The sequence below is a fragment of the Lepidothrix coronata genome, unplaced genomic scaffold (genome assembly GCF_001604755.1).
Source record: "Lepidothrix coronata isolate B3197 unplaced genomic scaffold, Lepidothrix_coronata-1.0 Scaffold274, whole genome shotgun sequence".
Taxonomy (NCBI): Eukaryota; Metazoa; Chordata; class Aves; order Passeriformes; family Pipridae; genus Lepidothrix; species Lepidothrix coronata.
Window position 1 is genome coordinate 358322 of NW_016690454.1, and position 27162 is coordinate 385483.

General features: G+C 35.6%; 1 protein-coding gene across 2 annotated transcripts in view; it reads left to right on the top strand.

Annotated features, from left to right (window-relative positions):
- KCNH7 (potassium voltage-gated channel subfamily H member 7) overlaps positions 1-27162 on the top strand; it is a 223188-nt gene that overhangs the window by 124162 nt on the left and 71864 nt on the right. Inside the window, exons 3-5 of one of the 2 annotated variants that reach the window (XM_017836297.1) lie at positions 6546-6701; positions 20335-20763; positions 25974-25997. In XM_017836297.1, coding sequence (XP_017691786.1) covers positions 6546-6701; positions 20335-20763; positions 25974-25997 — 609 coding nt within the window. The remainder of the gene's footprint in view (positions 1-6545; positions 6702-20334; positions 20764-25973; positions 25998-27162) is intronic. The other variant, XM_017836298.1, reaches the window with a different exon arrangement.

The window sequence follows — 27162 nt, forward strand, 5'->3', positions numbered from 1 at the left end:
TGGGACAAGAGTTTCTCTGTGTTATCCTTAATTTCTTTATTCATTTTTGATGCTGCTTTGGTTAAAAAACTTCTTTTCTATGCCTCAGTCCTAACATTTTTGAAGAAAGTAAAATTATACCTGTACACTTCAAAGGGCAGCAACAGGCAGGACTTGCAATGCAGCCTGGGATTCCTGGAATAGGTGCTCTTTATGGCTACAAAGATAATCATCTTTAGTCTTAGCATCAAGTTTCCTCCTATTCTTCATGTGTGCAGCTACACAACAAATGTGGGATGGGAAGGAACGGAACATCCAAAGGTTATCCTTTCCTTTAGAGCCAAAGTTTTGGTAAAATTTAAATAGTTTTTTTACAAATCAGATGTCTCCAAAGATCTGAATAAACGACAGAAGGAAAGAGCTGCAGGTAAAACAAGACAGAAGTATTTGTCTGATATTTCTTTCATGGGATTGTTACTGAGTTGAGCAAGTAGTTACATGGTATCTGTCTCCAGTGATTCGTTTGTACAGCATGAAACACTGGGAAATATTCTCAGGGCAGATTCAGTCATTCTTGCACTCATTTTTATTGTATAAACAGTAAGAACAAGTTCTGAAAATCTGTCAGTAAACAGTTTTAATTGACACAAAAATGGGTTTGCAAAGGTATTTGGAGCCCTTTGACATAATATCATTTGAAATTCTGCATGACTATTTTCAATATAGCACTACAGGAATAGAGTTATTATGATTTGAGAAAGAAAGCAAACCTTTGCAGTAAGTAGACTGAAAACAATATTCCTTTTGACATACTGCATTCTTCCTGGTGTGTGCTTGAATAGAAATGCAAAGAATAGATTTACATCCCTTGATTGGTCATGTTGAGTCCTCACATCACAATACACATCATGCTTCATTATTTGACAAACTGGCTTTTCTTGAATATTCATTACACATCCCCAGTGCAATTGTCCCTAAATGCCAACTAAACCTCAACTAATACACTGTTTGCTTAGAGTGGACCTCAAAGCAGAGGTAAATAGCCTTCTGAATTTTAAGCATAAAGGAAATGACTTTCTTCAGTGATAAGTCACAGAAACCACACAAGGCAAAGCAAATATTCCGTGGGTACTGTTTTTCTTCCAATTTCATTTTTTGTCTATAACCTTTCAAGAATAGAAGATGCTTTGCTTTACTGGTCTCATTATTAAATTACCACCAGTCATTTTCAAGTGTCATTCTTCTGCCCCATTCACAGCTTGATGAAAGCATTTGTTTGCTAAAACAAGTTTTTAAACCTGTTTGTTACCAGAATCTTGACAACACATAGAAAAACAGTTTTGGCTTACTTCCATTTCTTTTTTTAAAGTTTGGCTGAAAGTAACTATGGAACAATAGGGAATAAGGTCACTATTCCAGATCACACATGAAGCTGTATCAAGTATGGATATTCTGCTTATCCTTAGGGCATTTCAAGAATACAAAAGTCTTAGCAACAGTGTACAACAGACAGCCTAAAGCCCATAGCCTCAGCCTTCATGAATGTACACACAAAGCAGGACAGTCTTTCTCTTCCCAAGATCAGCACATATTTTTCATTTAATTAAATTCCCTTTAATTTCTGCCTGGACAGGTACTACCGTGCACCTGAATAAACAGAGCAAACAACTTTCCAAGACTTGCCTCATGCTGAAAGAAGTAGAAAGTGATGCTTTTTTTTTTGGCCACTAGGAAGGAAGGAAGGAAGGAAGAGAATATTGGATTTGGGAAGTTAAGGAGTTAGTAGAAAGTCATGCTTTGGCTTTTCATCCCAAAGATGAAGATTCCATGACGGACAGGCACAGCCAGAGAAGGTCTTCTAATCTTCCACATTAATTCTCCCTCACATTAGGTCTATTTTCTTTTCCCAGGGAAGTTCTTATTAGCATCGGGCAATCTCCATAAGCCATGCTATGATGAAAGGATGACTAAGGCTATAAACATGGACACAAGATTACAAAATGTCATTTGTTATGTTCTTTGTATTTATGGAAGTCAACTTTTCCTTAACACAGGAATATTAAGTTTCTACTTAGTATAACAGTGATCAGACTCTAATAATGTCACAGTAACTAGTCAAAAATGAAACTATGAAAACGGTATTTCACCTTATTACTAAGAAAATGGGAACTATGCAGACTCTTCTGTCCCTCTTTTCAGTAAAATGGCAGTAGAATTAAGACTAAGCTTAGCACACAATTGAATATGTGACACATTCAGTTGTATTTCTACTATAATTGATAGTTCTAAGTTTGTGCCTTTGAGAGAAGGCATTTTTAACATTTGTTTTGATGACAAAATGTGAATTCTATTGAGGGAAGTAGAGAGTAGCTATTTCCAAAATTAAAAATACTGATAATTTAATAAAAGTGCAAAGAATGCCCAGCTTCCTTCTCTTGCCCCTGTATTATCATAAAATCTTGCAGAAACGTCTCATTAAGAGATGTCTTCAAACAGCAAGCAAGACTGCGTAGATCTGGAAATGTACAGTATCTCTGCTTCCCATTTTTTACTGTCTTTGGTCTTTGTCTCATAGGCAGGTTGTTGTTGGCTCTTCTTTTGTTCTATTTTGATTTATTCTTTGTCACCTTCAATTTTAAATGAACAGAAGTGGATATGACTTGTACAGATACCTACAGTGAACTACTTGTAGGTCATAGAAATAAAAAATTGTCACAATCCTAGAAAACCCTTGTATGAGGTCACTCTGCCCAAAAATTTATATATGCACACAGAGGACATGTTCAACATTTTTCTTTCTATTGTCTTAGTCAGTTGTCTATAGCAGCTCCAGTAAAAAAATATCTGAGAAATCATAAATGATTTGGCACAGGGAGCCAAGATTGGTTCCAAACTATGTTGGAACTAGTCTTAACCCTATGAAGCCTGTCCACAAATTTGTAGAGTGGAGGAATCTGAATTATTTAATGGTGAAATGCAGATAGCAACTGTCAAACCCATTCAGGGCAGAACCATCCTGTAGAACAATGATGGATTTGGAAGGGTCCCTGCTTTGTGAAACATGAGACTTCTGCAGAATTAAGACAATTACCTAAATGCCAATGTCTTGTTTTTCAGAGATCCTTTCAGCTTGGCATATGTAATGGCCTGTGAAGATTTTTTCCTGGGAAGGTTGAATCAAAATTGCTGTTTGGGATGTGCCATTTTTCAAAGTTTGCTTGTCAAAGTTTTTCATATGAGAATTTGGAATGCCTTCAATGTTGTATTAATTGTATTGTCCTCTCCAAATTGCTTATAAATGGAGCTTTTATAATTCAAATAAATTAATGCAATTGTATCTAGAAGATGCAGTCTGATAAAAATCTGTCCTAAAATCTTCTATAGAAAATCACTGGAAGGCTAAATAGATTTTATGAACCAGATTAATTGGTTTTATGTGCCTGCTTTGTACTCCTGAAGAAAGTCAACTTTAAACACTATGCAGATATATTTAGATAGGCTTTGCTTCATCAGAATTGCACAAATGGTGTAATATATCCTTATACAACCCTAATATGCCCTAAATCTTTATTTCTTAAATATTTATTGTCACTTATGTATACATTTTGGCAGTTATTTCTTTCACACCAGTCTGTCTGGTCTTGTGAAATCATACTGTTGAATACATAACCACAGAATCATACATCATATTCACACAGCAAATAGGGGAGCGAAATCTGTTCTTTCCATGTGGATATTTTGCCATTAATTTAATTAGATGAAGCAGTCGGCTTAACAACAGCCTAAATAAAAGGAAACAAGGCCTTATATCCATGAAATTCAAGCTGACAAGAAAATACCCAGCTTTTCCTCTATCACCTCCAGTGATTATAATGAGAGAGCAAAACAGGTGTATTTCATGGTTACTCCTCAGTAGTAATCTTGAGAAAATCCTGATATATTGCTGGATATTTAATCTATTAATTATAAAGATATCATTTTCTTAATTGTTCTGATTAAATCATCCATTTGCCCTGTGCTGTTAGATGAGAAATGCAAATGCCAAAAACTTCATTACCATTTTCATTGCTCATCAGAAACATTTCTTACTTTCAAAATATTCAGTATAGAGACAAAACAGGGAAAACATGCTGAGTGCAATGAAGAGCAGTGGGATGCCAGAGTGCAAATACTGAATAAGATTGTTTATAAACAATCTACTTCTTCTTATTTCTTTATTGCCATCACCTCTACAAGTCAAAGCTTTTTGAATTTGCCAATATTCTTTCTTAGTATCCAGTCTTCATTTTCAATCACACTAAAATATTCCTTGCTGCTTTGAATTTTTTATTTCTTTATTGCCATTTTAATAGAGATAGATACTGATAAGTGCATAGCAGATAACAACTTCTGTGCTGAAGACAAACACTGACAGGGACTGCAACTGTTGTATTTTGGTTAACTCGCAGAATTCCACTTACAATGTACACAAAGTAAATATTCTCTGCCTCTTAAAAAGCCCAGGCTTCTTGGAAAAACTTCAGACTAATGAACTACAGTGTACTTAGTAGCCTGTGATGCATTTTTTCTTCAAGGGAACCAGATGAACCTTTCCCGTTTTTTATTCCCCAAATATTTTTACTTACAGTTTAAATTTTTAACTCTGGCTCTTTTTGCCATGTTCTTAAACTGTGGATTGTTAAACAGCTTCTGCATGTCCCCAGAGATGTGAATCCCTAGCTCCAGTGCAAATGAAGTTTGTAAATATTTGAGGGCGGAATGTTCTACATAAATGGGAGATAGTGTTATTACTTAGCACTGTGGGAAGCATTTCAAAAGCTGAAACATCCTTGCCTTCAAAAGCAGGATAGTTTTTAAAGGAGTCTGAGACTCCCCATCATCCTCCTTTGCAAAAACTGATAGCCATTTGACTTACTGAAGTTCAGTTTTCTTCAAAGCCATGCGTTCCTCAGCCCAGCCCCATTCCCAGATATTGGGTATATCTGCTCAGCCTATAAACCTGCATGTCAAAATATAGCCTATATAATTTCCTTCCAAGCATATCAATAAATATAATTTTGACTGTTTAAACTAAATATGTATTAGTATTAGCTAGCCAAACCCACAAAGATTATTCTAAATTCTCTTCAGAGCCTCTGTTTAACAAGTCTATGTTACAATGGTTGGCCTGCAGCACTTCTATTTTTAGCTCTAATGGAACAGTCTTAAATTGCTTATTTTCTGTTTACTAAAGACATTGAGCTTGTAACCATGGAAACAGTGGCAAGTGCCACAGCTTAACTGTTTTATTAAATGGATGGAAGGTGCAGCTGCAAAACTTGAAAGGCCAGCATGTCAATTTTATACATAACTCAAATTGCCACATATACCACACTATAGCAAGTACTACATTAAATATAAGGAGCCAGAATCTAGTCTTGGTTATAGTGATGTAAATCTTCCTATGTCTCTCCTTACTCTCCTTATTCTCCTTATTCTTTTGCAACCCAGATCAGGGTCGGTTATTGTCAAATTGCACAGCCTGTCAAGTTTCAGTGATTACTGCATTTGACTGCATGAACTGCAGATGATGTACACTAAACTAGCGCCTAGTTAACATGGAAAGACACCATCTCACAGTTGTGTTTGCATGAAGCTTTTAGCTCATACTGTATTGCTTACAGCAATAACACTGGTTTTGGAACCACTATGTTCTGTAACGTTAATAGAAGGAATTAAATCAAAACTAATGACCTTGTCAAATGAAACTCCTGAAGTTATAGTGGAAAAATTAACACAAAGAATCCTTTACATTTGTAATTAGGCTTTTACACAAGAACACTGAGCACTGGAGGTGTTGAAAAATTTCACCCTCTGTTAGTTTCAGCATAAGCTGAGTGTGCTCCATATATATGAAAACTAGGGTATTCTTAAATTCATACTTAAAAGTGTGTATAACAGTTAAATTAAACACTTCTGAAAAATATTGAAAATTATTAGCACAGTTTAAAAGAATTTTGTGATGGAGTATAAAACCCCATAGGATTGGACAACAAATATCATTTTTAACACAAACCTTATCATTTTACAGCCCCCAAAAGATCAAGAGCTAAAATAAGAAGAGCGGTATATTTACATCCATAAATACTTAATGCATGACTCATCCTGTGTAATAGAACCAAAAGCTTGAAAAACGTTTGACATTTAGAAGAATCAGGTTCTGCTTTCTTCACAAGTATTGTGCTTGGAACAGTGTTCACATTGCTACTTTTGCTGTTAAATGTCTCCATATTGCAAGTGTGTCTATAAAGGCACTTCCAGTGAACAAAAACCCAAAAAGTAAAATTGACATTTCAAAGGAGAAACATTTTAGAAAAGATAAGGCTCCAATAAATTATCAACAGTGGTATTTCTTTTAATGAAAACATTCTTCTTTAAATTAAAGAATATTATATTTGATGCTCAATTACTAAATTCAAAGAAATATTCTTCACTGTCTTTTGGTGTAACTAGAATTACTGCAGTGAAAAAAATGAAATTTCCTTTAATTTATGTATTTCTTTTTTTTCTTTTTAATCCATCTGCAGGATCTACTTTCATTTGCAACACCCACATAATTCCAGTGAAAAATCAAGAAGGAGTAGCAATGATGTTTATTATTAACTTTGAGTATGTAACAGACGAAGAGAATGCGGCATCTCCTGAGAAGTCCAAGCCTATATTACCATCTAAACTTGTAAATCGTAAGTTACTTATTAAAAGTTCTCTGCTTACCTCTACTCTTATCTGGGAAAGTAATTAACATGGACAATGGGGTTACCAAAGGACGCAATTTCATTGACAGACTCACTTCAAACAGAATCCAAAACAGCAAGTTAAATGTAGCAAATCTACTGCAATAGGTTGGTAAAATAATCTATCGGATCTTTTGTAGTACTAACAGCATAGATCTTGTGAGGAGTGCTAGGACATATAAATTCATTCAAACTGAAACATTTCAGATAAGTACATTACTCTTGACAAAAGTCAATTATGAATGTAAAACTGATAAAAAAACATTATGACATAGCCCAAATATTTCATCTTAGCCTACTCAAAATTGAATATTACTATTTTACTTTCCCAGTAAAAAATAGTGGTGATGTTTGATTAATAGTTGGTGAAATGTAATTAAATCAGACTAGAAAATATAAAACCTTAAAAAAACCAGTTAAAACATAACTAAAAACCCTGGGTTTATCAAATTGAAGCATTTAGATTGACTTGAAGAATATATAGGAAATGCTTTTGTTTTCATTCCACTCTGGAATGTAAGTATTGTCAAAATTAGAATACTCAACATAAAATTCCACTTCTTATACAGCTACACTGTGTAGCTTTCTGTCCCACTATCTGCAGAATGTGTGTTGTTTTGCTGACTTTCACTCTGTGCAGCAACAGCACATGATCCTTCTGCTTTGCATCTGCACTCACATAATCTGCTCTTACTACAAGATTTCCCAGAACTCATCCCATTTGTACAAGCTCTTAGTAAAGCACAGCATGCTCTAATAGTGAGCATTAACACTTACCCCTGGCTGGCTCAGCACCAGTTGGAAAATACCTTTTCACAGCAAGATAATCTTTAATGCTAGTACGATAAAGGGACCTGGAATCTGACTATTTTGATTGTTAAATCAACACTTCAGCTTTCTCTAGATAGGAAACAAAGACTGGTACAATCTTCGCTGTGAGAAGCAAGGCAAAAACTTTCCTGATGTAAGCACTACACAGTACCTGAATAACCCTACAATGACAGTTGATATTAAACTGTGGCAAAGAAAATTCCCATTACTGGAAGCTTGCAGCCTGCAAAAAATATCACATTTTTTTCAAAAGCCTTTGTAAATATTCTTTAAGATACATGTTTAAAATATTGGGGTTTTATACTTCCTTTTCTTATTTTTTTTACAGTGGGGTTTTTTTTAATAATGAATACAGCAGTTGGCTTTTTACTGGAGATATCAAGAAAACACTTTTTCTAGTAATGATATGGTTAAAATCCCATTAAGGAGTATCATGAAAAACAATGAAATTGTATGAGAAGAAAAATTATAAAAAGGACATCAAGTAAACGCTCCTTATATTCTGTTTTTATTTTAGTATGCCATGATTTTGTGAATTTGGAACATTTTACTTCCTCAATTTAAAAAGTAATTTTATAACATAAATAAAATTTTCAGCTTGTCCATGCTTAATGTGGTTGTGTTGACAAAATAGAAGGTAAAATACCAGTTGAGGGAAAAAAACCCAGAGCCTCAAGAAAAAGAGCATTTTGTTCTGCTATCTGTGACATATCACTGTACATTTTCAAGTGTTATCACTTGCTGTATTTTAAAGTAAAAAGCTAAAGAGGGAANGACATATCACTGTACATTTTCAAGTGTTATCACTTGCTGTATTTTAAAGTAAAAAGCTAAAGAGCGAAAAAAACTCCACTTTGTCAAAACATCCTTTTCTTGTTTTACAGTACTTACACCTGACATACACGAGGGATTTCCTTGCTGAAAGTTCTTGAAAAATGAATAGGTGGGCCTCCAAGCTCAGTATATAATAGAGAAACATCAAGGTTCAGAAGGAGGCAAAGAAAGGTGACTTAAACCATTTTCCTGCTAGTGGGGACAGCCAGATGCCAGAAACTGGCAGAAACTAGAGCAGGCACGTGGTTGCTCCTATTTCCACCTAGTTGCTTATGGTTTCAGAGCAGACTGTTATGTGGGCAGGATGGGAAGAATGATGATACAAAATAAGCTACGTAGCCAAAAATTCCTCCCGGCAGGGACATTTCTCAAGAAAGAGGCCAAACTATGCAAAACATCCTGAAATAACTGCAAGATATTTTGTATAGTCCGATGATCATTTTAAATTAAAACAGACAAACAAAAGCTTGAAATCTAGAAAAGGCAGAGAGAAACCTATAAGCTAGAAAAGAAGGCAATAAAAGGTGGATGGTTTACCAGTAAAAACATTTTTTTAAGTTATGTTCCCAGGATAAGAAAGGCAAATGGCAGATTCTCCAGGAGGGAGTTAGTTTTTTATTATCTTACTCTATTTAGAACAGGTAAAGCAGGTGATTTCTTTTCACTGGATCACACAAAAGGAACAGTAATGGGTATTGGTTCAGAAAAAAAAAAGGCAGCAAAGAAAAAAAATCCCTTCAAATCCAGCAACCAATTTAAAGAATATAAATAGAGAGAGAACCAGACACATAACAAGTGCAATACATCTCTGACAAACAACCAAGATAAGCAATGGCTGATGACAAAAGACAAAAGATTTCAGATTACATTAACATCTACTACCCAGAAGCACACAGATCATGAGAGATTTCTTTCCAGAGCTCCTTAAATTGAGTTTTCTCATATTAGAATGCCTTTTCAACATGAGAGCAAATAAAAATGACTGAGTCAGGTTGCAGGAGAGAACTAAAAGTGATTAGGAAACAAATAGATTGCAGTTATTTTCCTGACCCTAGAAAACAAGATAACTCTTCCATACTACCACTCTTCCTCTAATCGATTTATCAAGAGTTGATATAAAAAGTATCAAGTGTAGCTTTGAAAAACCTTTCCTTTTTTCTCTAAACATCTATCCCACAAGTTGCAGCCAACAGTTTTGAACACTACTGCCTACCACAGGGCTCTAACACAAAGAAAGAAAAAAGCACTTCATGCTATGGAGAAAAGAGGAATTCCAGTCTGTTACAGGGCCCTTTGAAAAAATTAAATACCTATGGAAGGCAATTGACACTTGCTAGGTTGACCAAAGAAACTGCATTTAGCTCTGAATAGGAAGAAAATTAAAAATCTACCAGCTGATTACTGATATTTTAAAAAGCCTTTGTAAGCTCTCTAGGATTCTGAATTTTGTTACACACCATGATGATGGCTAGCACAATTAGGTTCTGATTCACCATTGGGCTTGGCAGATTATTAAAAAAAAGGTATGTTGTCAGGATTTTGATGACCACGTTTGAGTATAAATAGAATTCTTTCTAATCAGGTACTCAAGAGCTCCTATCTTATATGCAGGAAGGGGATGGATAGGCTGTAGTGTGAAAAGTGAAGATAGTGGCTTCACAACAGCAGTGTAAAAGTCCTTTTAGCTGATCCTTCTCTTCCCTTTATTCTTTCTTGCAAGAATTTTTCACCAGCTCTCAATGGCAGTCAGAACAGCGTATAATCAAATAGAGAAATTTTGGAAGATAGTAGCATTCACTAAGTCTGTAGAGAACTACCAAATCACAGACAACTCTTTTTTCACTCCTTTCTGTTTCATTGCTTTTTTAGTTTGCAACAATTCTATTTTCCAGTATATGCCAGTTCATTTGTAAAACAAAGTCTTTGCTCACATCTTTCATTTGGGGATAAAAAGGTACAGCCCAAAATATTTGTCATATCTTTTTGTTTAAACTTCTAATCAAATTTATTTAATACTACATCTGTCCCTTCCTTATATTCAGAGAGATATGAAGGTTCGTTCTGTACATGCTTAATCCAGGCCTGGGTAACAACCTCCAGTGAGAATACATTTGTACAATGTGCAGTTAAAGTGAGACTTAAAAAAACTCTTTTCTGCTATAGATGTCCATTCATCATCCAACCTTTCTAAATTTTGTCTCTCATCCAGATAGGAGAATTCTACTCATTGTTACATCAAGTCTTTTCTAATAAGTTTGTTTCCTTTTTGCATTGCCTTTTGTTATCTCATGTAAATGTTTTGTAATTCTAGAAATTAACATCTATACCCAAAGATAAAAACACTTAATAACTTCACCTCACCTCACTTGATCTGTGAAATGCTTGAAGACATAAATACCTGCTTGGATATTTGTGTAGCATATTGAAGTGTTAAGATTGACAGTTTTGAGCTATATAAGCCCTAAAAATGTATTTTACTAACCTGTAACCTGGACCCTTCTATCTTATATCTGATAAGACAGCAACATTTGCTTGGTTGTCACTATAACAATAAAAAAAATATTCCCATGAATTTTCATGATTCTAACCATTTGCCAAAATTGTATAAAACATTCAACTTGAACTGAAATAATACATAAATAATGTATATTTAGCAAGTTACTTTTAGTAAAAGATAACTCCTTCCCTTTAGACTCACTGTAAAAGAAAAAAACAGAGCTTTTTGTAGACTTTCTACAGTGAACTAAATTAAGAAGAGATGTGATTTTATACCACCTTAGCGAAAAATCCTCTGTGAACACTAATAAATTATCATTTTAATTTGTCTATTTGTAACAGTTGTTAACCAGAATAATTCAGTGTGCTGTACAGACTTCACTAAACAACAGTTTATATTATAAACTGTTAAGCTATGACTTCTGTGTGCAAATATGGCTTTTCAATGACCTGTTGAGGAAAGGGACCCTAAGTGTCCAATTTCATTCCCAAATCTAACAGACTTTCAAATCTGGTATATTCATCCACTCCACTATTTTCTGAGGAATTTTTACAGCAATTTAGAGAACTAGCAACATACTAGAAGTACCAGCATATAAGCTAATACTGGTTCCCAAACACAGTAATCATTACCTCATGCGAGAAAGCCCAGAAAGCTATTTGATTAAATGTATAATTGCATTCTGCTGAAGAGGGATATTTGAGGATTCTCTTATCATTTTATCGCTTCAAAATCTATAAGCCTATTAAAGACACCCTGGAATAATTTCTTGTGTTTCTTCCTGTAAAGGAAATGAGAGGATCTCTTATGCATGCAATAAATGGGTACTTTTTGGATAAAGTTCAAATAAAATGAAAAGGCTAAAATCGTAATCAGAAAACCTTTCAAGCACCTTCTTCAAGGTGCTTACTTTTCATCAAGTTTGCCTCTTTCCTGGTCATAGCAATGGAGTTACATCTCAGAAGCAGAGATCACTGTATATGCTGATGTTACAAATAAAACAAGCACAACTGAAATTGAAGTCATGCCTTCCTTTCAGTCAAAGAGTTAGCTCAAAAGAATGCTATTTGCTTTTCTCTGTGCAGAGCACTTTGCTATAGGAACTTAGTGAAAGATAAGCATACGGTATCTTCCTAAAAATTTTAGGACAACAACATTGTCGTGAAATACCGAATACTGTTTGATTCATACAATTTTGCCTCATAGAACATGGCATATATAAGTAATAGTAACCCCCGACTTTGCCCAAAATGTAATGACTAATTTGTCCAACTCTTATTTTTAGCTGCACCACTGGGAACAAATTCCTCTCAAGTGAGGGCTAGTCAAAAAAAATTGTGTTGAGGAGGACAAAGGTTTCTATCTAGCCAACCAGCTGCACAGTTCTGACAACCCCGGTGTCAGTTATGTGTATTTGTCTCCAAGGTAAATTGCAGTAAATGTTAGCTAAACTGGAACAGTGTTATCTCTTAGCAAAGGAATACAGCCAAACACCAATCACCAGTAAAAGACAGAATCTCTGCTACTATCACCTTCAGTGCTCCACAAACACCTAGCAGCCTAAATTAACAGAACAGCCATTGAGATAAACAGTTTTTCTTAGTCTCCTTTTACACACAGAGAATTACAAGTGGGCTGACTGTACTTCTGTTTCCTCGTTATGGTTACTGTTGGGCTCAGCTTAGAAAAGAAACCTCCCTGGATTAGCTGTTTGCATTACAGCCTCAGCCAGCTACAGTCACAGCTATCATGCTATATCTTGTAAAAACATTCGGTAGAAAAGATAATCTCTGCCTAAAGAGATTGCAAACAAAAAAGAGGGAATGACACAATGTTCAGTAGCTTTCGTTGGAGGTAACTTGTGCCTACCAGACAGGTCTTCCAGTCCTGTATTTTTATTACTTTTTAACAGTATCCTATCTATCTGTTTCTTTCAGGTCATTTAAAATGGGAGTTCTGTGAGGTAACTTGAAGGTTAGGATAATGATTTTGCTAAGTCATCCCACAGTATAATACATACCCTCAGGGAAGTAAAAAGGTAGTGAATTTTGCTTCATTCTCTGGTGGAAGAGAGAGACATGTCTTTCTATTATTCATAATAAGAATTAGCACAGAGAACTTAACACATCTTTGCACTTGCTAAATTGAATTACAGATTTTAACCTTGAAGAGGAAAAATCAAAACTATCAGGGTGTCTCAAGCTTACACAAAGTTGACTCTACCAGAAAGCAGAAAAAAATTTCCAATGGATTTCAGAAACTTCCAGATGGACACTGGTTACCAGAAATGTGTGTGTGGGGTTATATTATTCAACACAGAATACATATTGTTTTAAGACAAGCAAACAAAATAGATCGTTAGGTAAAAATAAGAGAATTTACCACCACTGTGTCTTGTTTCTCAGGCATAGAATCCTATCATTATTACTTGGCTATTCAAAGCACACAGGCAAGCTGGGCATTTCAAAGACCTGAAAGCAACTGGCAAGGACACGTAGTCTGGGGAATTCTCACCATGAAGTCATGAAATAAGTGAGCCCTATCAGAAATATGAAACTAATGCCATATTCTAAACAAATGTCAGTGAATAAAGCCTATTCTTCCTAAAAAATTTATGAATTCTTCAACTTTTCAATACGTCTCATCCAAACAATATTGGCATTGCCCAGTAAAAAATGTATCACTAATTAGAGGTTCCATTCAATGGGAAATAGCATGCTAATCCATATGCATCTACTTTAGTTTTCTGTCTGAAACATTAACCAACTTTAAAACTTGATGATTGGAAACATATATTGATCTATGTGAAAAAACTTAGTCATTATCAAAATACGTCTTAACTGAATAGTTCTCAAATTTTCCAAATAAAAAGGCAGTGTACTTTCAGAACAACTCTTCGGCATATTACATATATTGTATATGAATTCAAGCTACCTGAATTTACTTTTAGAATGTGTGGAAATTTGATATTCTACCTACTTTTCTTAATAGTTTGTTTATTTTTTTAATCTGTTTCAAGCAAAAGCTTTTTGTAAATTTAGTTTAATTGTATTTCAGATGGTAACAACCTTTCAAGTGGCTCTTCTTCAGGTAAATCTATCTTCTAAAATTCTATCTACTAAAGTCCTTTTATTGCTTTTTTCTGGTTCTATTATTTCAAGATCTCATTACATTTTATATATTTCTAGGAGAGTAAAAGTCATAATATGGCTCTTGCTCTCACTCTGAATATTTATTGCTGCAAAACTATAGATATAACAGCTAAACTATTAAATGTAGTATAATTATATGACATATAAAATCCAAATTTAATGATACTTTTCATCTTATTATCACTGAAAGTTGTTGTACGCAGAGCATAAAAAAACCTTCAATCAATATACGAGACAAAACACGCTGTGGAACTTAATAGTGGTATATGAATTCGGTGTTAAAACATAAAGAAACCATCTTCAGACTTTCTGTCTCGACAAAAGCAATATTTTTTATCCTATGAAGTCTGGCAACCAAGGTGGTGAAGGATTGAGAACTTTATCAAGCTACCAAAAAACCCACCATATCCTCACCAAGACAGCAAAATATTATGCTAGGTGACCAATTCTTTACATATCCTATTTGTTGCAATGCTTTCTATTCTATTTCATTGTAGTTATTTACTTTTTTCTTCTTTTCTATTTCTAATTATGTTCAAGAAATAGAAATGCAAGAAGTAAAATCTCTTTCTGAGAGGACAAAAATTGTTTTTTCTTGTGACTTTTTTCCAGAAACCTTGCAAATCCTATAATTTTAACATAATGAATAAGATATAACAAAATGACATCTCTATCAACAGGTGGGAAGAAAAACATATAAGTGTACTGATTCATGTTAATATTCAAGGACATAATCATTCTGGCTTTTGAGGGAGACCATGATAGTATTTTTCAGACTCAATTCACAGGCACAGCATAGCCCTACAAGTAGACAGAGTCTTCATCCACTTCCTTTCATACTCTGACAGAGTCCTATGTGTAGACCTCACCAATACTCAGTTAAAATTCTCTCACAAGGGAATGTAACAAAGATTGTTGGTGTTAATACTGGTAAAACTCATGTGCAATCTTAAATTTTAGAGAAAACTAAAAGAAGTAGTGCAAAAATTAAATGAGAGCATACCAGAAGATAAAAAAAAAAAAAAACACGTATGCAGTGTTCGAAAATTATGAGTTCAAGCTTCTAAAGTTAGTAATAGCATACACCTTCCTTTTCCTTCCTGAAAATAAATTAAGATTATTTAATGAGCAGGGCAAGAAAATTATCCAACTATGTATGATTCCCTATATTTTTGGGGAAAAGAGCAGAAAAAAAAAAAAAAACCATGATTGGCTCTTGCTGTAATTCTCTGTCCTATGGCCTGCTGTGCCCAGCCAGGAAATAAGGCATCATCACATGCTTCAGTGTTTGCATGGAGTACATTCAAGTATTTGCTGCTATTTTAGACTGTCAGCGTTTAGGGATTCCATTTCTCAAAAGCAATTGTTTCCTTTAGTCTGTTGCATGAGTTATTAGATGGTATTTATAAGCCTGTGAGCAGCAATTCAATAATTTCCTGTGTCTGTTTTTCTGATAAACCAGATCTTGAAATTCCATGACAGTAGATATTTAATTATGAGAAAATCTTTCATCAAAGAGCTGACTTGTGTTACTTTTGTGAAAATAATTTTGCTGATTATTTGGGAAAGTTTCAGAACAAAGGTATTGTTGAATTAGCCCATGCTCAGGAGGATAGTCTGTCATAATTGACCTATCATACCTGCCCTTGTCAAGGAAAACTCTGTTTAGAATAGTTTGATCTTTGTGGATACGTATGTTGTATTCTTTAATCTTATATACCCAAAAAGTCACATATGTTTCATATTGTAGCCAGGCCAGTCAATCACCATGATAAAACTTGATATCCAAGACTTGATTTTCTTCAATACTCTAGCACAGTTAACAGGTTGTACTGGAACATAAGCAGCTCAGTGTGGTTTAGCTCTCAGCCCAGGAGAAGTTAGACCAGGAAAAAAAGGTCTGACAGTTTCTACACCTAACTTGTGTGAACTCTTTGTGCATTTGAGCTCCTTTGATTTGATTTTAGAAAGTCTAAATCTAGAAAAGGTTGAGATAAATAGACTAGATCTAAATCCCAGTTGGGGAGCCTGAGGCCAGGCTTTGAAATCTTGGTTTCTGAATAATTATTTCTCTGCATCAGCTTGAAAATAACAATGCTTCAAAAACTGGCTGGGCAATTCTTTGAGGAGCCATCACGACTTCCCAGCTGCTGTGTCTTAGGACCACTCTTCTGCAAGGTTTGGGATAGTATTGCAGGAATCCCATGTGCATTGACATGGGCTAAACAGACTTTGGGATAGCACACAGTATCTACCACTATCCAGAGACCACTAAAGAAATCGTAGTGAAAGTAAAACTCTCTTAATTGGAGGCATTTCTCTGGCTTTGCCACTGTGTCTTGTGTCTAATATACGTTTCATGACACAGAACTAAAAAAGGCTTTCAGAAGGCAAGAATTTTGGGACTTTGGACATAGCTCCATCTGCAAACAGTTTAGAGGAGTCCTTTCTTATCTACAGTGTATTTTTGGACTAAGTTCTACTGTTTAGAAATTCTAACAGTTAGCTGAAATGACACAGAGAATAAATGTAACCAACAGATTAACTCATTTGCAAATTACTTATTCAGTAAAGCAAGGTTTGAAAGGAGGAGGTGGAATGTAAGTCTGGAATTGTGACTCAGACTCAACTGCTTTCCTCAACTGCTCTTAGCAAGCCACAGTCATACAAATTTCTGACTCAGCACTAAGAACTAAGCCAAGATAAATCTGCTTCTGACATCATACCTACACAAAGCAGGGGTTGTCTATCATCAAACAAAAGATTTTACCCCATACACAGTATGCCAGGAAAGCTTCCAATGACACTTTTAGTCTATACTGGGACAGGGGGCCTGGGGCCATGAATTTTGCTTCATGACAAATTGTATTATCACACTTCCTTTCTCAGCTCAATAATGCTAACTACACAAACTGTGAATGGGCCTCCTGATAAATTTAGCTGCAGGAGAGAGGTGAATGTCCAACACATCATGTAGGTCATTAACTATGCATTGAAGAATAGCAATACACCTTAAGAATATTCTATAAAAAAAAGAGACAAAACAAAAACCAACAAAATCAGAAAACAGGCTTTTAGCTTCAAGATTTATTACAGTTTATAGAAGAATAACAAAAAGCTACTACTTTAAGTTTTCTATTTCATGCCCAAAAGTCTTAACAAGAAGCAAAATTCTCACTGAGTATTCTTTCCAGATGAACTGCAGTTAGACAGCTAAATCAGTAATGTGGTATAACGTGGTCATATTAACTTGGTGAAGCAGAAAAGACCATCTGCATCACCATGAATATGACTAAAATAGGGTGCCAACAAAACGTCTTTAACAGTATCAAATGCCAGAAACCCTTATGAATGGTATTTTTAAAAATTTCAATGTAATTGATTAAAAAGAGATTTTTTTAAAAGGCTAATATTTTAAAAGATTAGTTTCATTTTGGATGCAATAAGCTTTCAATATTTATGTATAAGCTGCTTTACAGGTCAATTCTACACATTATTTAAAAATAATAAAATAATTATTTACATACTTTGCTAATTTCAACTTGTAGCTGTTTGTACAAGTATACTTAGTAAGTCAGAAGAAATATACAAGTTCCCAAGGTGCACTCTGCTGAATATCACTGTGTAGACTGAAAATTGGCACCTCTAGTTGCTGTTTTAAACATGCATGACTCTGGTTTATGCAACAAAGTTTTCTGTCTATTTTACTGTTTTGTGTGTATATGCATCAGAGTAATAGATTCAATGGAATTCAATTTGGAATTCAGCAAACTTTTCCAAAAATTGTCAAGGAAAAAAAAAAGGAAGATCATTACATGGATCTATATTTTAAAGTAGGGAAAAAAAGTTGAAAATAAATCACCAGATTTCTAAATACTGAGATGTTATCAGTAGACTCTGGTAGGTTCTTTATTTTATAATACATTTTCAAGTCCTTGGATAAAAAAGATACAAACAATGAGGTCAGAATGTTTGTATAAGTCACAAAATTTTTCAGACTATTAGACGAGATCCACAGACTTATGCTAGGATACTGAGTGGCCAAGTGATAAAACAGCAAATGAAATTTTTTACAGACATAATAGTAGAGACTAAATTATCTATTACCAGTCAACAAAGAAATCTTTCAGCTGCTGTAAAAATATCTTACATTAGCACAGCTAGGAAAATAACTCACAAAGATAATAAAATATTGGCAGTTGTAAACAAGGGAACTATGATTAAAACAAAAAGCCATTATGCCACTTCATTGATCTCTAAGTCTGAGAATAGCTCAGACCATTGTTAAAAATTATTACATTAGAAATAAAAAGTAACTAAGAGTGAAAGGATGATGAGAGCTACACAATGCAGTCACACTAGCATTCTTCAGCTTGCAAAAGAGGTATACAAAGAAGAATGCAGCAGCTGTATGAAAAGGAAGGTATTAGCTATTTTTCATAGCACCCTCCCCACAGACACAAGTTAGGGGAAGTACTTATATACTTACTTAGCAAGTAAGGGGAAGTACTTTTTCACAGATGTATGCTAAAATTACAAACCTGTTTCCTATAGGATGCTTTGCAGATCAAAGTACAACCATCTTTTAAAAGCACTGAGACAAATTCCTGGAAGAAAGGTACACCAAACATTCAGTTTGTGGTTTGAATACAATCTCTAGTTCAGAAAGTTTCAGAAATTCAGGTATCCAGAAACTGAGTAAATTTACTGAGAGAAATAACACAATCTTAATCTCTTTCTTCACATATCTACTACTGGAAATATCAGAGGTCCAACAGTGTGCTAGATGGACCTGTGGTGTCGTAGTATAGCAACTTTAGCTCTTAGACAGGTTTTCCTTTAAGAAGAGTAGGGTACTCTCACCTTCATTTATTTGGAATTCAAAATACAATTCTATATTCAATACTAAATATATAGGACACTCATTTTAAAGCATTGAATGATTAAGCTGCGTCATCAGTCGCTCTACACAATTACTGTCAGTCATAGGCATCAAAGAAAGATTATTTCAAAATATTTCAGTATGAAATGATACATTTCAGTGCTAAATATTTATAAATGTTAGATAGCTACAAATATTGCCAATTAAAAATGACTGAAAAAAAATGAAATCTTATTCCAAACAGAATTTCTTATGCCAGTAATAGAGAATAACAAGATATTTTGAGATGTCCTCCAAGAAATCAGTAACTATTGATTCACTGTTTAAAGTACTCATGTAACAAAGTGGTGAGAGACAAGAAGTTATTTAATGTCAGGCTGTTTACTCAATGATATCTGATCATTTCAATTATTTCAATAATTCTATTAATCTTTTTTAGCATTTCTTTTTCTAAACTGTTTAATATGTTTTCTGTACATCTGAAATCCCTTTGCCTCCATCTCTGAGTTGTTTTACACAAAATCTTACAATATTTGTTATTTGGGTCTTTTAGAAGGATAGTCTGTAGATTTTACAGTTCTTATATATAAATCTTTGTATGCACAATATTTTACTCTTCCTGTCAGCTACTGATATTTCTTACCATTACACAAAACTGTTAGTTTTCCACACCCTCAGAACAGCCTAGCCTGCCATTCGGCTTCCAAGTCCAACTCAGCCCAACCCATTCAAATGTAAATGATAACTGTATTGTGTAGATGCAACTGAGACCTGAGAGCTGTGTTGCTCCTTCTTCTTCCTCTGTGTTCCTTTCCTTTTCAGTTTAAACTCATTAAATTGTCTCATCTAGGATTTTGGCAAAACCAATACACAACTTATTTTCTTTCCATAACTATTAGCACTTGTATCGTCCTGTTTAATTTGTAGTAAATAAATCCATATATCAGCAGTACACTCATAAGCACATGGAGTTCCACTAATAATAGAATCCACAAATATCTATTTCAGGATAACAGCTACCAACCAAAGTAGTTCGGCATGTTCTAGAAGTCTTTTATAGACACATAGGTTATTAATTTAGAAATTACCATCAGAACAGATAACCTTATATCTTTTAAAATAGGCTGTAGAATTAATGCTGCTGTCCTTGTTCTAAGCTGAGAAACTTAGTTCTGACTGAATTATGAAATCCTTTAATATCACAATTTTAACAAACTTAGAGCTGTGTTATGTTTTCATATTTACATATTCCATTAATAAGCATTGTAATTTATTAGAAATAGGTCAAATATTTATAGCTATTGTCATTGTAAGTGAAAAAAGCAGATTTTCACGACAAGACACTAACGGCTAATATTTTCTTCTTTCTTATATATTTACATGTAGGCAGACTTTTTGGGTTTCGGTTACCTGGATTGAGACTTTTAACATACAGAAAGCAGTCCTTGCCACAGGAAGACCCTGATGCAGTGATAATTGATTCCTCTAAGCACAGCGATGACTCAGTGGCAATGAAGCACTTTAAATCACCTACGAAAGAAAGCTGTAGTCCTTCAGAAGTGGATGATACAAAAGCACTGATTCAACCCAGTAAATGTTCACCTTTGGTTAATATATCAGGACCTCTTGACCATTCATCACCTAAACAACAATGGGACAGACTTTACCCTGACATGATACAGACAAGCAATCCACTAACGCATTCCAGATCAAAGGAAAGCATTTGTAGTATACGGAGAGCATCTTCAGTACACGACATAGAAGGCTTTACCGTCCATCCCAAGAACATTTTTAGGGACCGTCACGCAAGTGAAGGTATGGTGTAAAGTCAATCATTATTCTTTGATGTACTAAAAAAGGAATTATTTCAATTTTTCATAGTAATAATCATCATTTTGTTAAAAAAATTGAATATAATCAGCTGTTTACATTCAAAGGGGTACTGAAAATATTAAGGTCCCAAATATGCCAGGATAATTTATACTAAATATTGTTTTTTTATTTCTAAGGAGACTAATGGAATTATGGGTTTGCTCTTCTTTATAGGGCTATAGCAAATTTGGGCCTAACATTCCTAAAGCTAATATTGGTATTTGGAGGGGAAAAAAAATCAGGTGATCAACTTATAATTGCATGTACCATTCTGTCCTATACTCACATATATTAGATTATCTTTGACTGTATGAAATCCTTCAGAGACTGATCAGTTTATTTTTCTTAAATCTGTAATGTGCACATTGTGTATTCACTGGTCTACCACCAAGACATACTTTTTCTTTCACATTGGAGAAAATATCCTCAGCAACTCCATTGAAATGCTTTGTGTAATGATTAATGAAATATTCAGTGAAATGGTGAAATGCTTAGCGTAAAATTCATTGCAGTGTGATTTTCTCCTTGCGCTAGCATATTCTTGCAACCAGCAAAATTTACCAAGATGTTTCCCCGTCTTCTTTTTCTACTGTCTCTCCTAAATCTATGGAGTGCAGTCCATGATTTCTTCTTGAAGACAGGGAGTTTGAGAAACTTGAGAAAGAGCTTAGCAAATAGAGATTTGAAAGCCTGGTGAATTGAGAGGTCCCTTGAAAAGTCGCTTTCAAAGAAAAGTGTCAGGTATACAGTACTTTCACAGCTATTGATGGTCTAATGAATTGCACACCTTTTTATTCAAGCTAGATGACAAGGAATGTATGGGGAATATTTTAAGATTTCAAAAACATATATAAAGGAAGACTGTGTACAGATTCATAAATTAGCAGGAAAATGAATTTTCATTTTCAGCAATGGCTTCTTTTTCTGCTATTCATTGACCACAAGTGTAAAATCCCTTTCAGTTCTCCTGCCTTATGGAAGGCCCACATCAGGAACGCTTTGCTTCTGTACACCTCCTAAAATATAAGTCTGAATCTTCCTCTGACACCCAGTTTAACTTGTAGAATAGCAGAACTAATTATTCCTTCCAGTTACTCTTCCTGTATTACATATACTTATGTAAGTACTTCCTTTCTCATTTCTGTTCCTTTTGGACTATGATTTTTTTTTTTCACTTCAAATGAACTTGAAAATTCAATGAAATCCATACTAAACCAAACCATTTTGTTTATTCCATGTTTGCTTTAAGAAAAGATTTTAAAATCAGGATGTGGGGCAAAAATCTCCAAGACTGAACTTCAGCGTGTCCTTTCAACCTATTTCATAAGCCTCATTTTTGTTTCAACTTCCCCACATGTTTAAATTCACCTTTCAAACAAAACACATTTAAAAATATCTGTTTTGTCAATTTCTATTTTCAGAACATTAAAGTACTTCCAAACTGGTTGTTTCACTCTCAAGTGTCTTTGATTACAGTGGTAGAAAGTTCATGCAGAAATCATCATATAATTTAATACTTGCAGCATGGAGGAGCAAAAATTTATATCTCCATTTCACCAAATAACAGCTTTCAAACATTAAATACAAAGGAAAATAAATTTTACTATGAGAAGTCAATAATCCAGTTGAATTCCTATGACCTCTCACATAATGTGTTCATTTACAGTGTAAATAGATAAAACACTCACTCTGTTTTCACTCTGCATAAGCTACAAAATAGTAGAGAATCTGGCCCTAAGTTTAGGTCGTATGTGTTCATTCAAGAAAAACACAGCAGAATAGAGGATGGCTCTCAGATTTGCATTAGAATTAGTAACCATTCTTGATGCCATCTGTTTACAAGCATCTTAGAATTGGATAACCTATGCTGAAAATATGCTTACATTTGTCCTGCAAGTCCTAATTACCTTACTCAACTGTGAGCAATAAAACCCTATTATTGCTATAAAATTATCCATGCAAGTCAGGCAGTCAGGATTCACCTATCTTCTCTGAGCTCACATATTTTGATCAGAGGGAATGTAAAGCCCTAAGTATAAGTACAGTCACAGAATCACAGAATCTTAGAATATACTGAGTTGGAAGGCATAAGGATCCTCAAGTCCAAATCCTGGTCCTGCACAGGAGCATCCCCAAGACAGGATCATGTGCCTGAGAGTATCATCCAAATGCTTCTTGAATTTTTCAGCCTTGGTGCTGTGACCGCTTCCCCAGGGAGTCTGTTCCAGTGCTCAATCACCCTCTGGGTGAAGAATCTCTTTCTAATATCCAACCTAAACCTCCTGTGACACAACTTTAGACCACTCCCTCAGGTCCTGTCACTGGTCACCACAAAGATCAGTGTCGGCACCCCCTCTTCCCCTCACAAGGAAGTTGTAACTGCAATGAGGTTTCCCCTCAGTCTCCTCCAGGCTGAACAAACCAAGTGACCTCAGCCACTCCTCACACAGCTTCCTCTCAAGGCCCTTCACCAACTTTGTTGCCCTCCTTTGGACACTCTAATGACTTAATATCTTTCCTATATTGTGGTGCCCAAAACTGCACACAATATTCAAGGTGAGGCTGCACCAGTGCAGAGCAGAGCAGGACAATCCCCTCCCATGACCAGTTGGTGATGCTTTGCCTGATGCCCCCAGGACACGGTTGGCCCTCCTGGCTGCCAGGGCACTGCTGACTCATATTCAACTTGCCATCGACCAGACCAGGACCCCCAGGCCTCTTTCTGCAGCACGGCTTTCCAGCATCTCATTCCCCAGTCTATACGTTCATCCAGGGTTGCACTATTCCAGCTGCAGAATCCAGCACTTTCCCTTATTGAACTTCATATGCTTGGTGATTACCCAGTCCTCTAATTTGTAAACTATTAATCAAGGAAGTGTAGGGTTCAATATATTTCCCATTCCATTTTTAATTTGTTTATTGATCCTAATAATTCTGAATTTTCCCAAATCATTTGAAAACTACTAGTCTATCTGAAAATGCAAGTCAGGATTCAATTTTTTCCTGCCTTTTCCAGTTCAAATGATACTGAATCAGTATAACAGAATTCTGAAAGAAGATAATAGCATTATTTAGCTTAATACTAACTATAGTAATTTACCCTCAGTCAAATTTTAAGATCATGCAACTGAGAATATGAATGATTTCATGTGTTAAATTAATTTATGTAGCCTAGTTGCCTATCACTTTAAAATTATCGTCACTGTGGCCATTATATGCCAAAAGGTATTAGAGTAAAAATGACAGTTTAGAATTTTAAATGCATTTGAGTGTACTTGATTGAATTCCATTCTAAATTTCCCTATATGACAGCAAAAGCAACAGGGTTTGAACTGTGTCTTCCACTCACCACTCAAACTGCAGCCAAGCCCATCTCACCTGAAACACCAGCAATCCAGATTTTGCCCAGGTTCACAGGGACTCTTCAGAAATTTTACTGTCTTCAGCAAGTGACCTCAGTAAGATCCCTGCAGCCTTCTGAAGCAGCAGCAGACTTTTGGGTCTAACTCGGCCTAATCTGCAGTACTGCTACAGATGCCTGGCACAGGAAGGCATCAGGCTGAGAGGAACTAAACACTCTCCCACACCCCTGGTCCAGAGGGCCCAGCTCAGTGTCCCATGGTCCCTAGTCCTTGGGAGGCTGAGGAAAAGCTGGAGGGGCAGAAGGTGTGATGCCACCTTTGATGCCCCCTCAGCAGAAGGGGAGCAGGGCTGAACATGCTCTCCTCAGGGACAGGGCTGCTGCGAGGCAGCTGGGACAGAGACACCTCAGCCTGTCAGCCTGGGACAGTGCAGGTGACCATCCATGAGAGCCCAAGGCACCTCTGAAAGCTGGTAACCTGGTCACAGCAGCTGGCAGGGGTCACAACACAAGCGGAGGGCAGTCTACGGGTCATGTAATCACATGAACTGGGGTGGCATCCACCTATCCACCTGTGTGGCTTCTTTAAAATAATAATTACAACGGCAATAATAATATTCTCCCAGAAAAAGTTTGATCTCATGAGAGGATTCAGGAGCAGGTGTGCCGGTGAGGACAGAAAGCTTTGCCACTGTTTCCTTGCAGAAAGGCACCTAAGAACTGAAGAAAGCATCAAGGAGTGTCTTTCTCCAGCACTTAGAATGGCACCGCTTAACTTGCTGCCATGGTAAAAACTTTTCCTCCTGTGAGTCTAGATGGGTATGGGGCCTGGGGGTCACTGTTGGGCCACCTGCACAGCCTCGTTCCTCATGCAGCCAAGCCAGCCTGCATCACTGCTGTTGATGCCTCAGCTTCTCTTAATTACTTGGGACTAATTACTTCCTCTTGGGTTGGCACTTCTGACCTCCAACCCACTGCCAGACTTATGGAGAAAGGATTTTACCATGTTACTGTGAAGACTAGTTAGCTAAAGCCAGCCCTACTGCCTGATGATCTACTCCCAACACTTTTACCGATTATCTCTCAATTGTCAAAGTGACTTCATCTTCACTAAAAGTCGATGTAATATAATCAAGGAGGTGCAACAATATTTCAATTCAAACTGTACACACTCTGAAGCAATATTTTCTGCTTTTCTGGTGTAGATTTTAGTTGTCTTTTTTTTCTCTTTTTTCTTCACTTTTATTATGCTGAAAACCAGACAATGGTCGCAATGTCAAAGGTAAAGTATACATCCAGACCGTACCTTCCAGTGTTTCAATCAGCCACACTTTTTGGAATGTTACTTTGCCTACTGTATGAAATGTTCAAATGCAATATTCTCATGCCAGCCTCTCTAGGGCTAGGTGCATTACTTAAATTATATTTGTTAAACATGTAGTTATTCCCATAACTATTGTCTCAAAGCACTAACTATCAATCACTGAAAAAAGTGAAGGCATAGTTAAATGGTCCTTTGACTTAACTGTGTGTGAGTTCAAAAAGGAAGGGAGGGAGGTAGAACATATTATAGTTACTTAACTCAGTGCTATTGTCTTCGAGCAGGCAAAACTTCTATTGAAGCTACCAGGGGTTTTACCTGGATGAAAAGGAAGTATGGGGACATTACCAAACAATCTGTTGTTACAAGGTGCTTAGTTATCAGCTAACTATTGTAAAAATTACATAATTGGTAATCAGGACCCTCGTGGAAGTATCTTCATTTATTCCTCTTTTGTCTCTTTAAAACTAGTTTCACGTTCCTGGATGGCAGGGGGTATGGTTTCAAGCTTCCTGTAGCATTAAAATGTGCATGCATGAACTTCATTGCCAATTCCATGTTTAAATAATATTTAGTGCAGTTACGAAACTGTTTCTTTTCACCAGCACTGAGCTACGCCTTTTAGAAGCAACTTTAACATAATTCATAAGTGACTTCCTCCATTTCTGAGAACACATACTAAAGTGTTCAGTTTAATTGTCATATTTGTAGCCATGTCGGAGAACTGGTTTGTGACTTCATGCATGATGCAAAAAGTGTGTGTACCTGGTAAAATCTCTCTAAACTGCATGCAGTGCATGACCTAGATTCTGTAAAGCGATTTGTGGACTACAAAATCATTCCATTTGCTTCATGTGTATGTTGGCAAAGTCTTGGGAGAAAAAACATGCAGTTTTTGTTCTATACAATAACTTTTATAAATGTATTTACTGCTGGTGAAAGATGATGGATTGGCAGCTCAGGAGAGTGAAATCATCTCTCAATGCACAGTGTAAGCAGGGACAATGGAATTCTACGATAAAAATGTGGAGCTCAGACTTAACCTGAAAGATTCTCCTTTGTAGGGTAGGCAGAAGCACATCATTCACCCTGCTTATTCAACTCTTGGCCTCTCTGTTGAAACTGTCAATCAGGGTGCCAATTAGTGTCAATTGTGATTGTTATTTGTTATGGCCCTCTTTTTCTTCCTGCTGCTATGAGAGTATAGCAACGTTCCACTAGTTGTCAAGTATCAGCTCAATTGCTGTCAGTCTGGGCTGTACTTAAGCTAATACAGTCTTTCCATTAATTAACATTATCAATAAGGTGCATTATACATTTCACCACTTTCTAAAGCAAAAGAAGGAGAGGGAAAAAAAGCAAGGTTTTATTCTCATGTGCAATGAACTTAAGTCTAATATCATGCTCTAGGGCATGAGTATTAGGTAGAAAGGGGAGAATAATCCCCTTTTGAATAGAAGCAATAAAAGATCTAAATCCCACAAAACAAAAGTTCAATGCAATTTAGGCATCTATAAAGTTACTAATAAAATAAAATCTCATCTACTACCTAATCATGGATTTGCCTAAGCTATCTTAGTTTCCTCTTACTTTTAGAATTCCTAAGGTACCAAGAATCTTGTTCATCTGACAAATGACTCTAACTTGATACCCTGCTTAT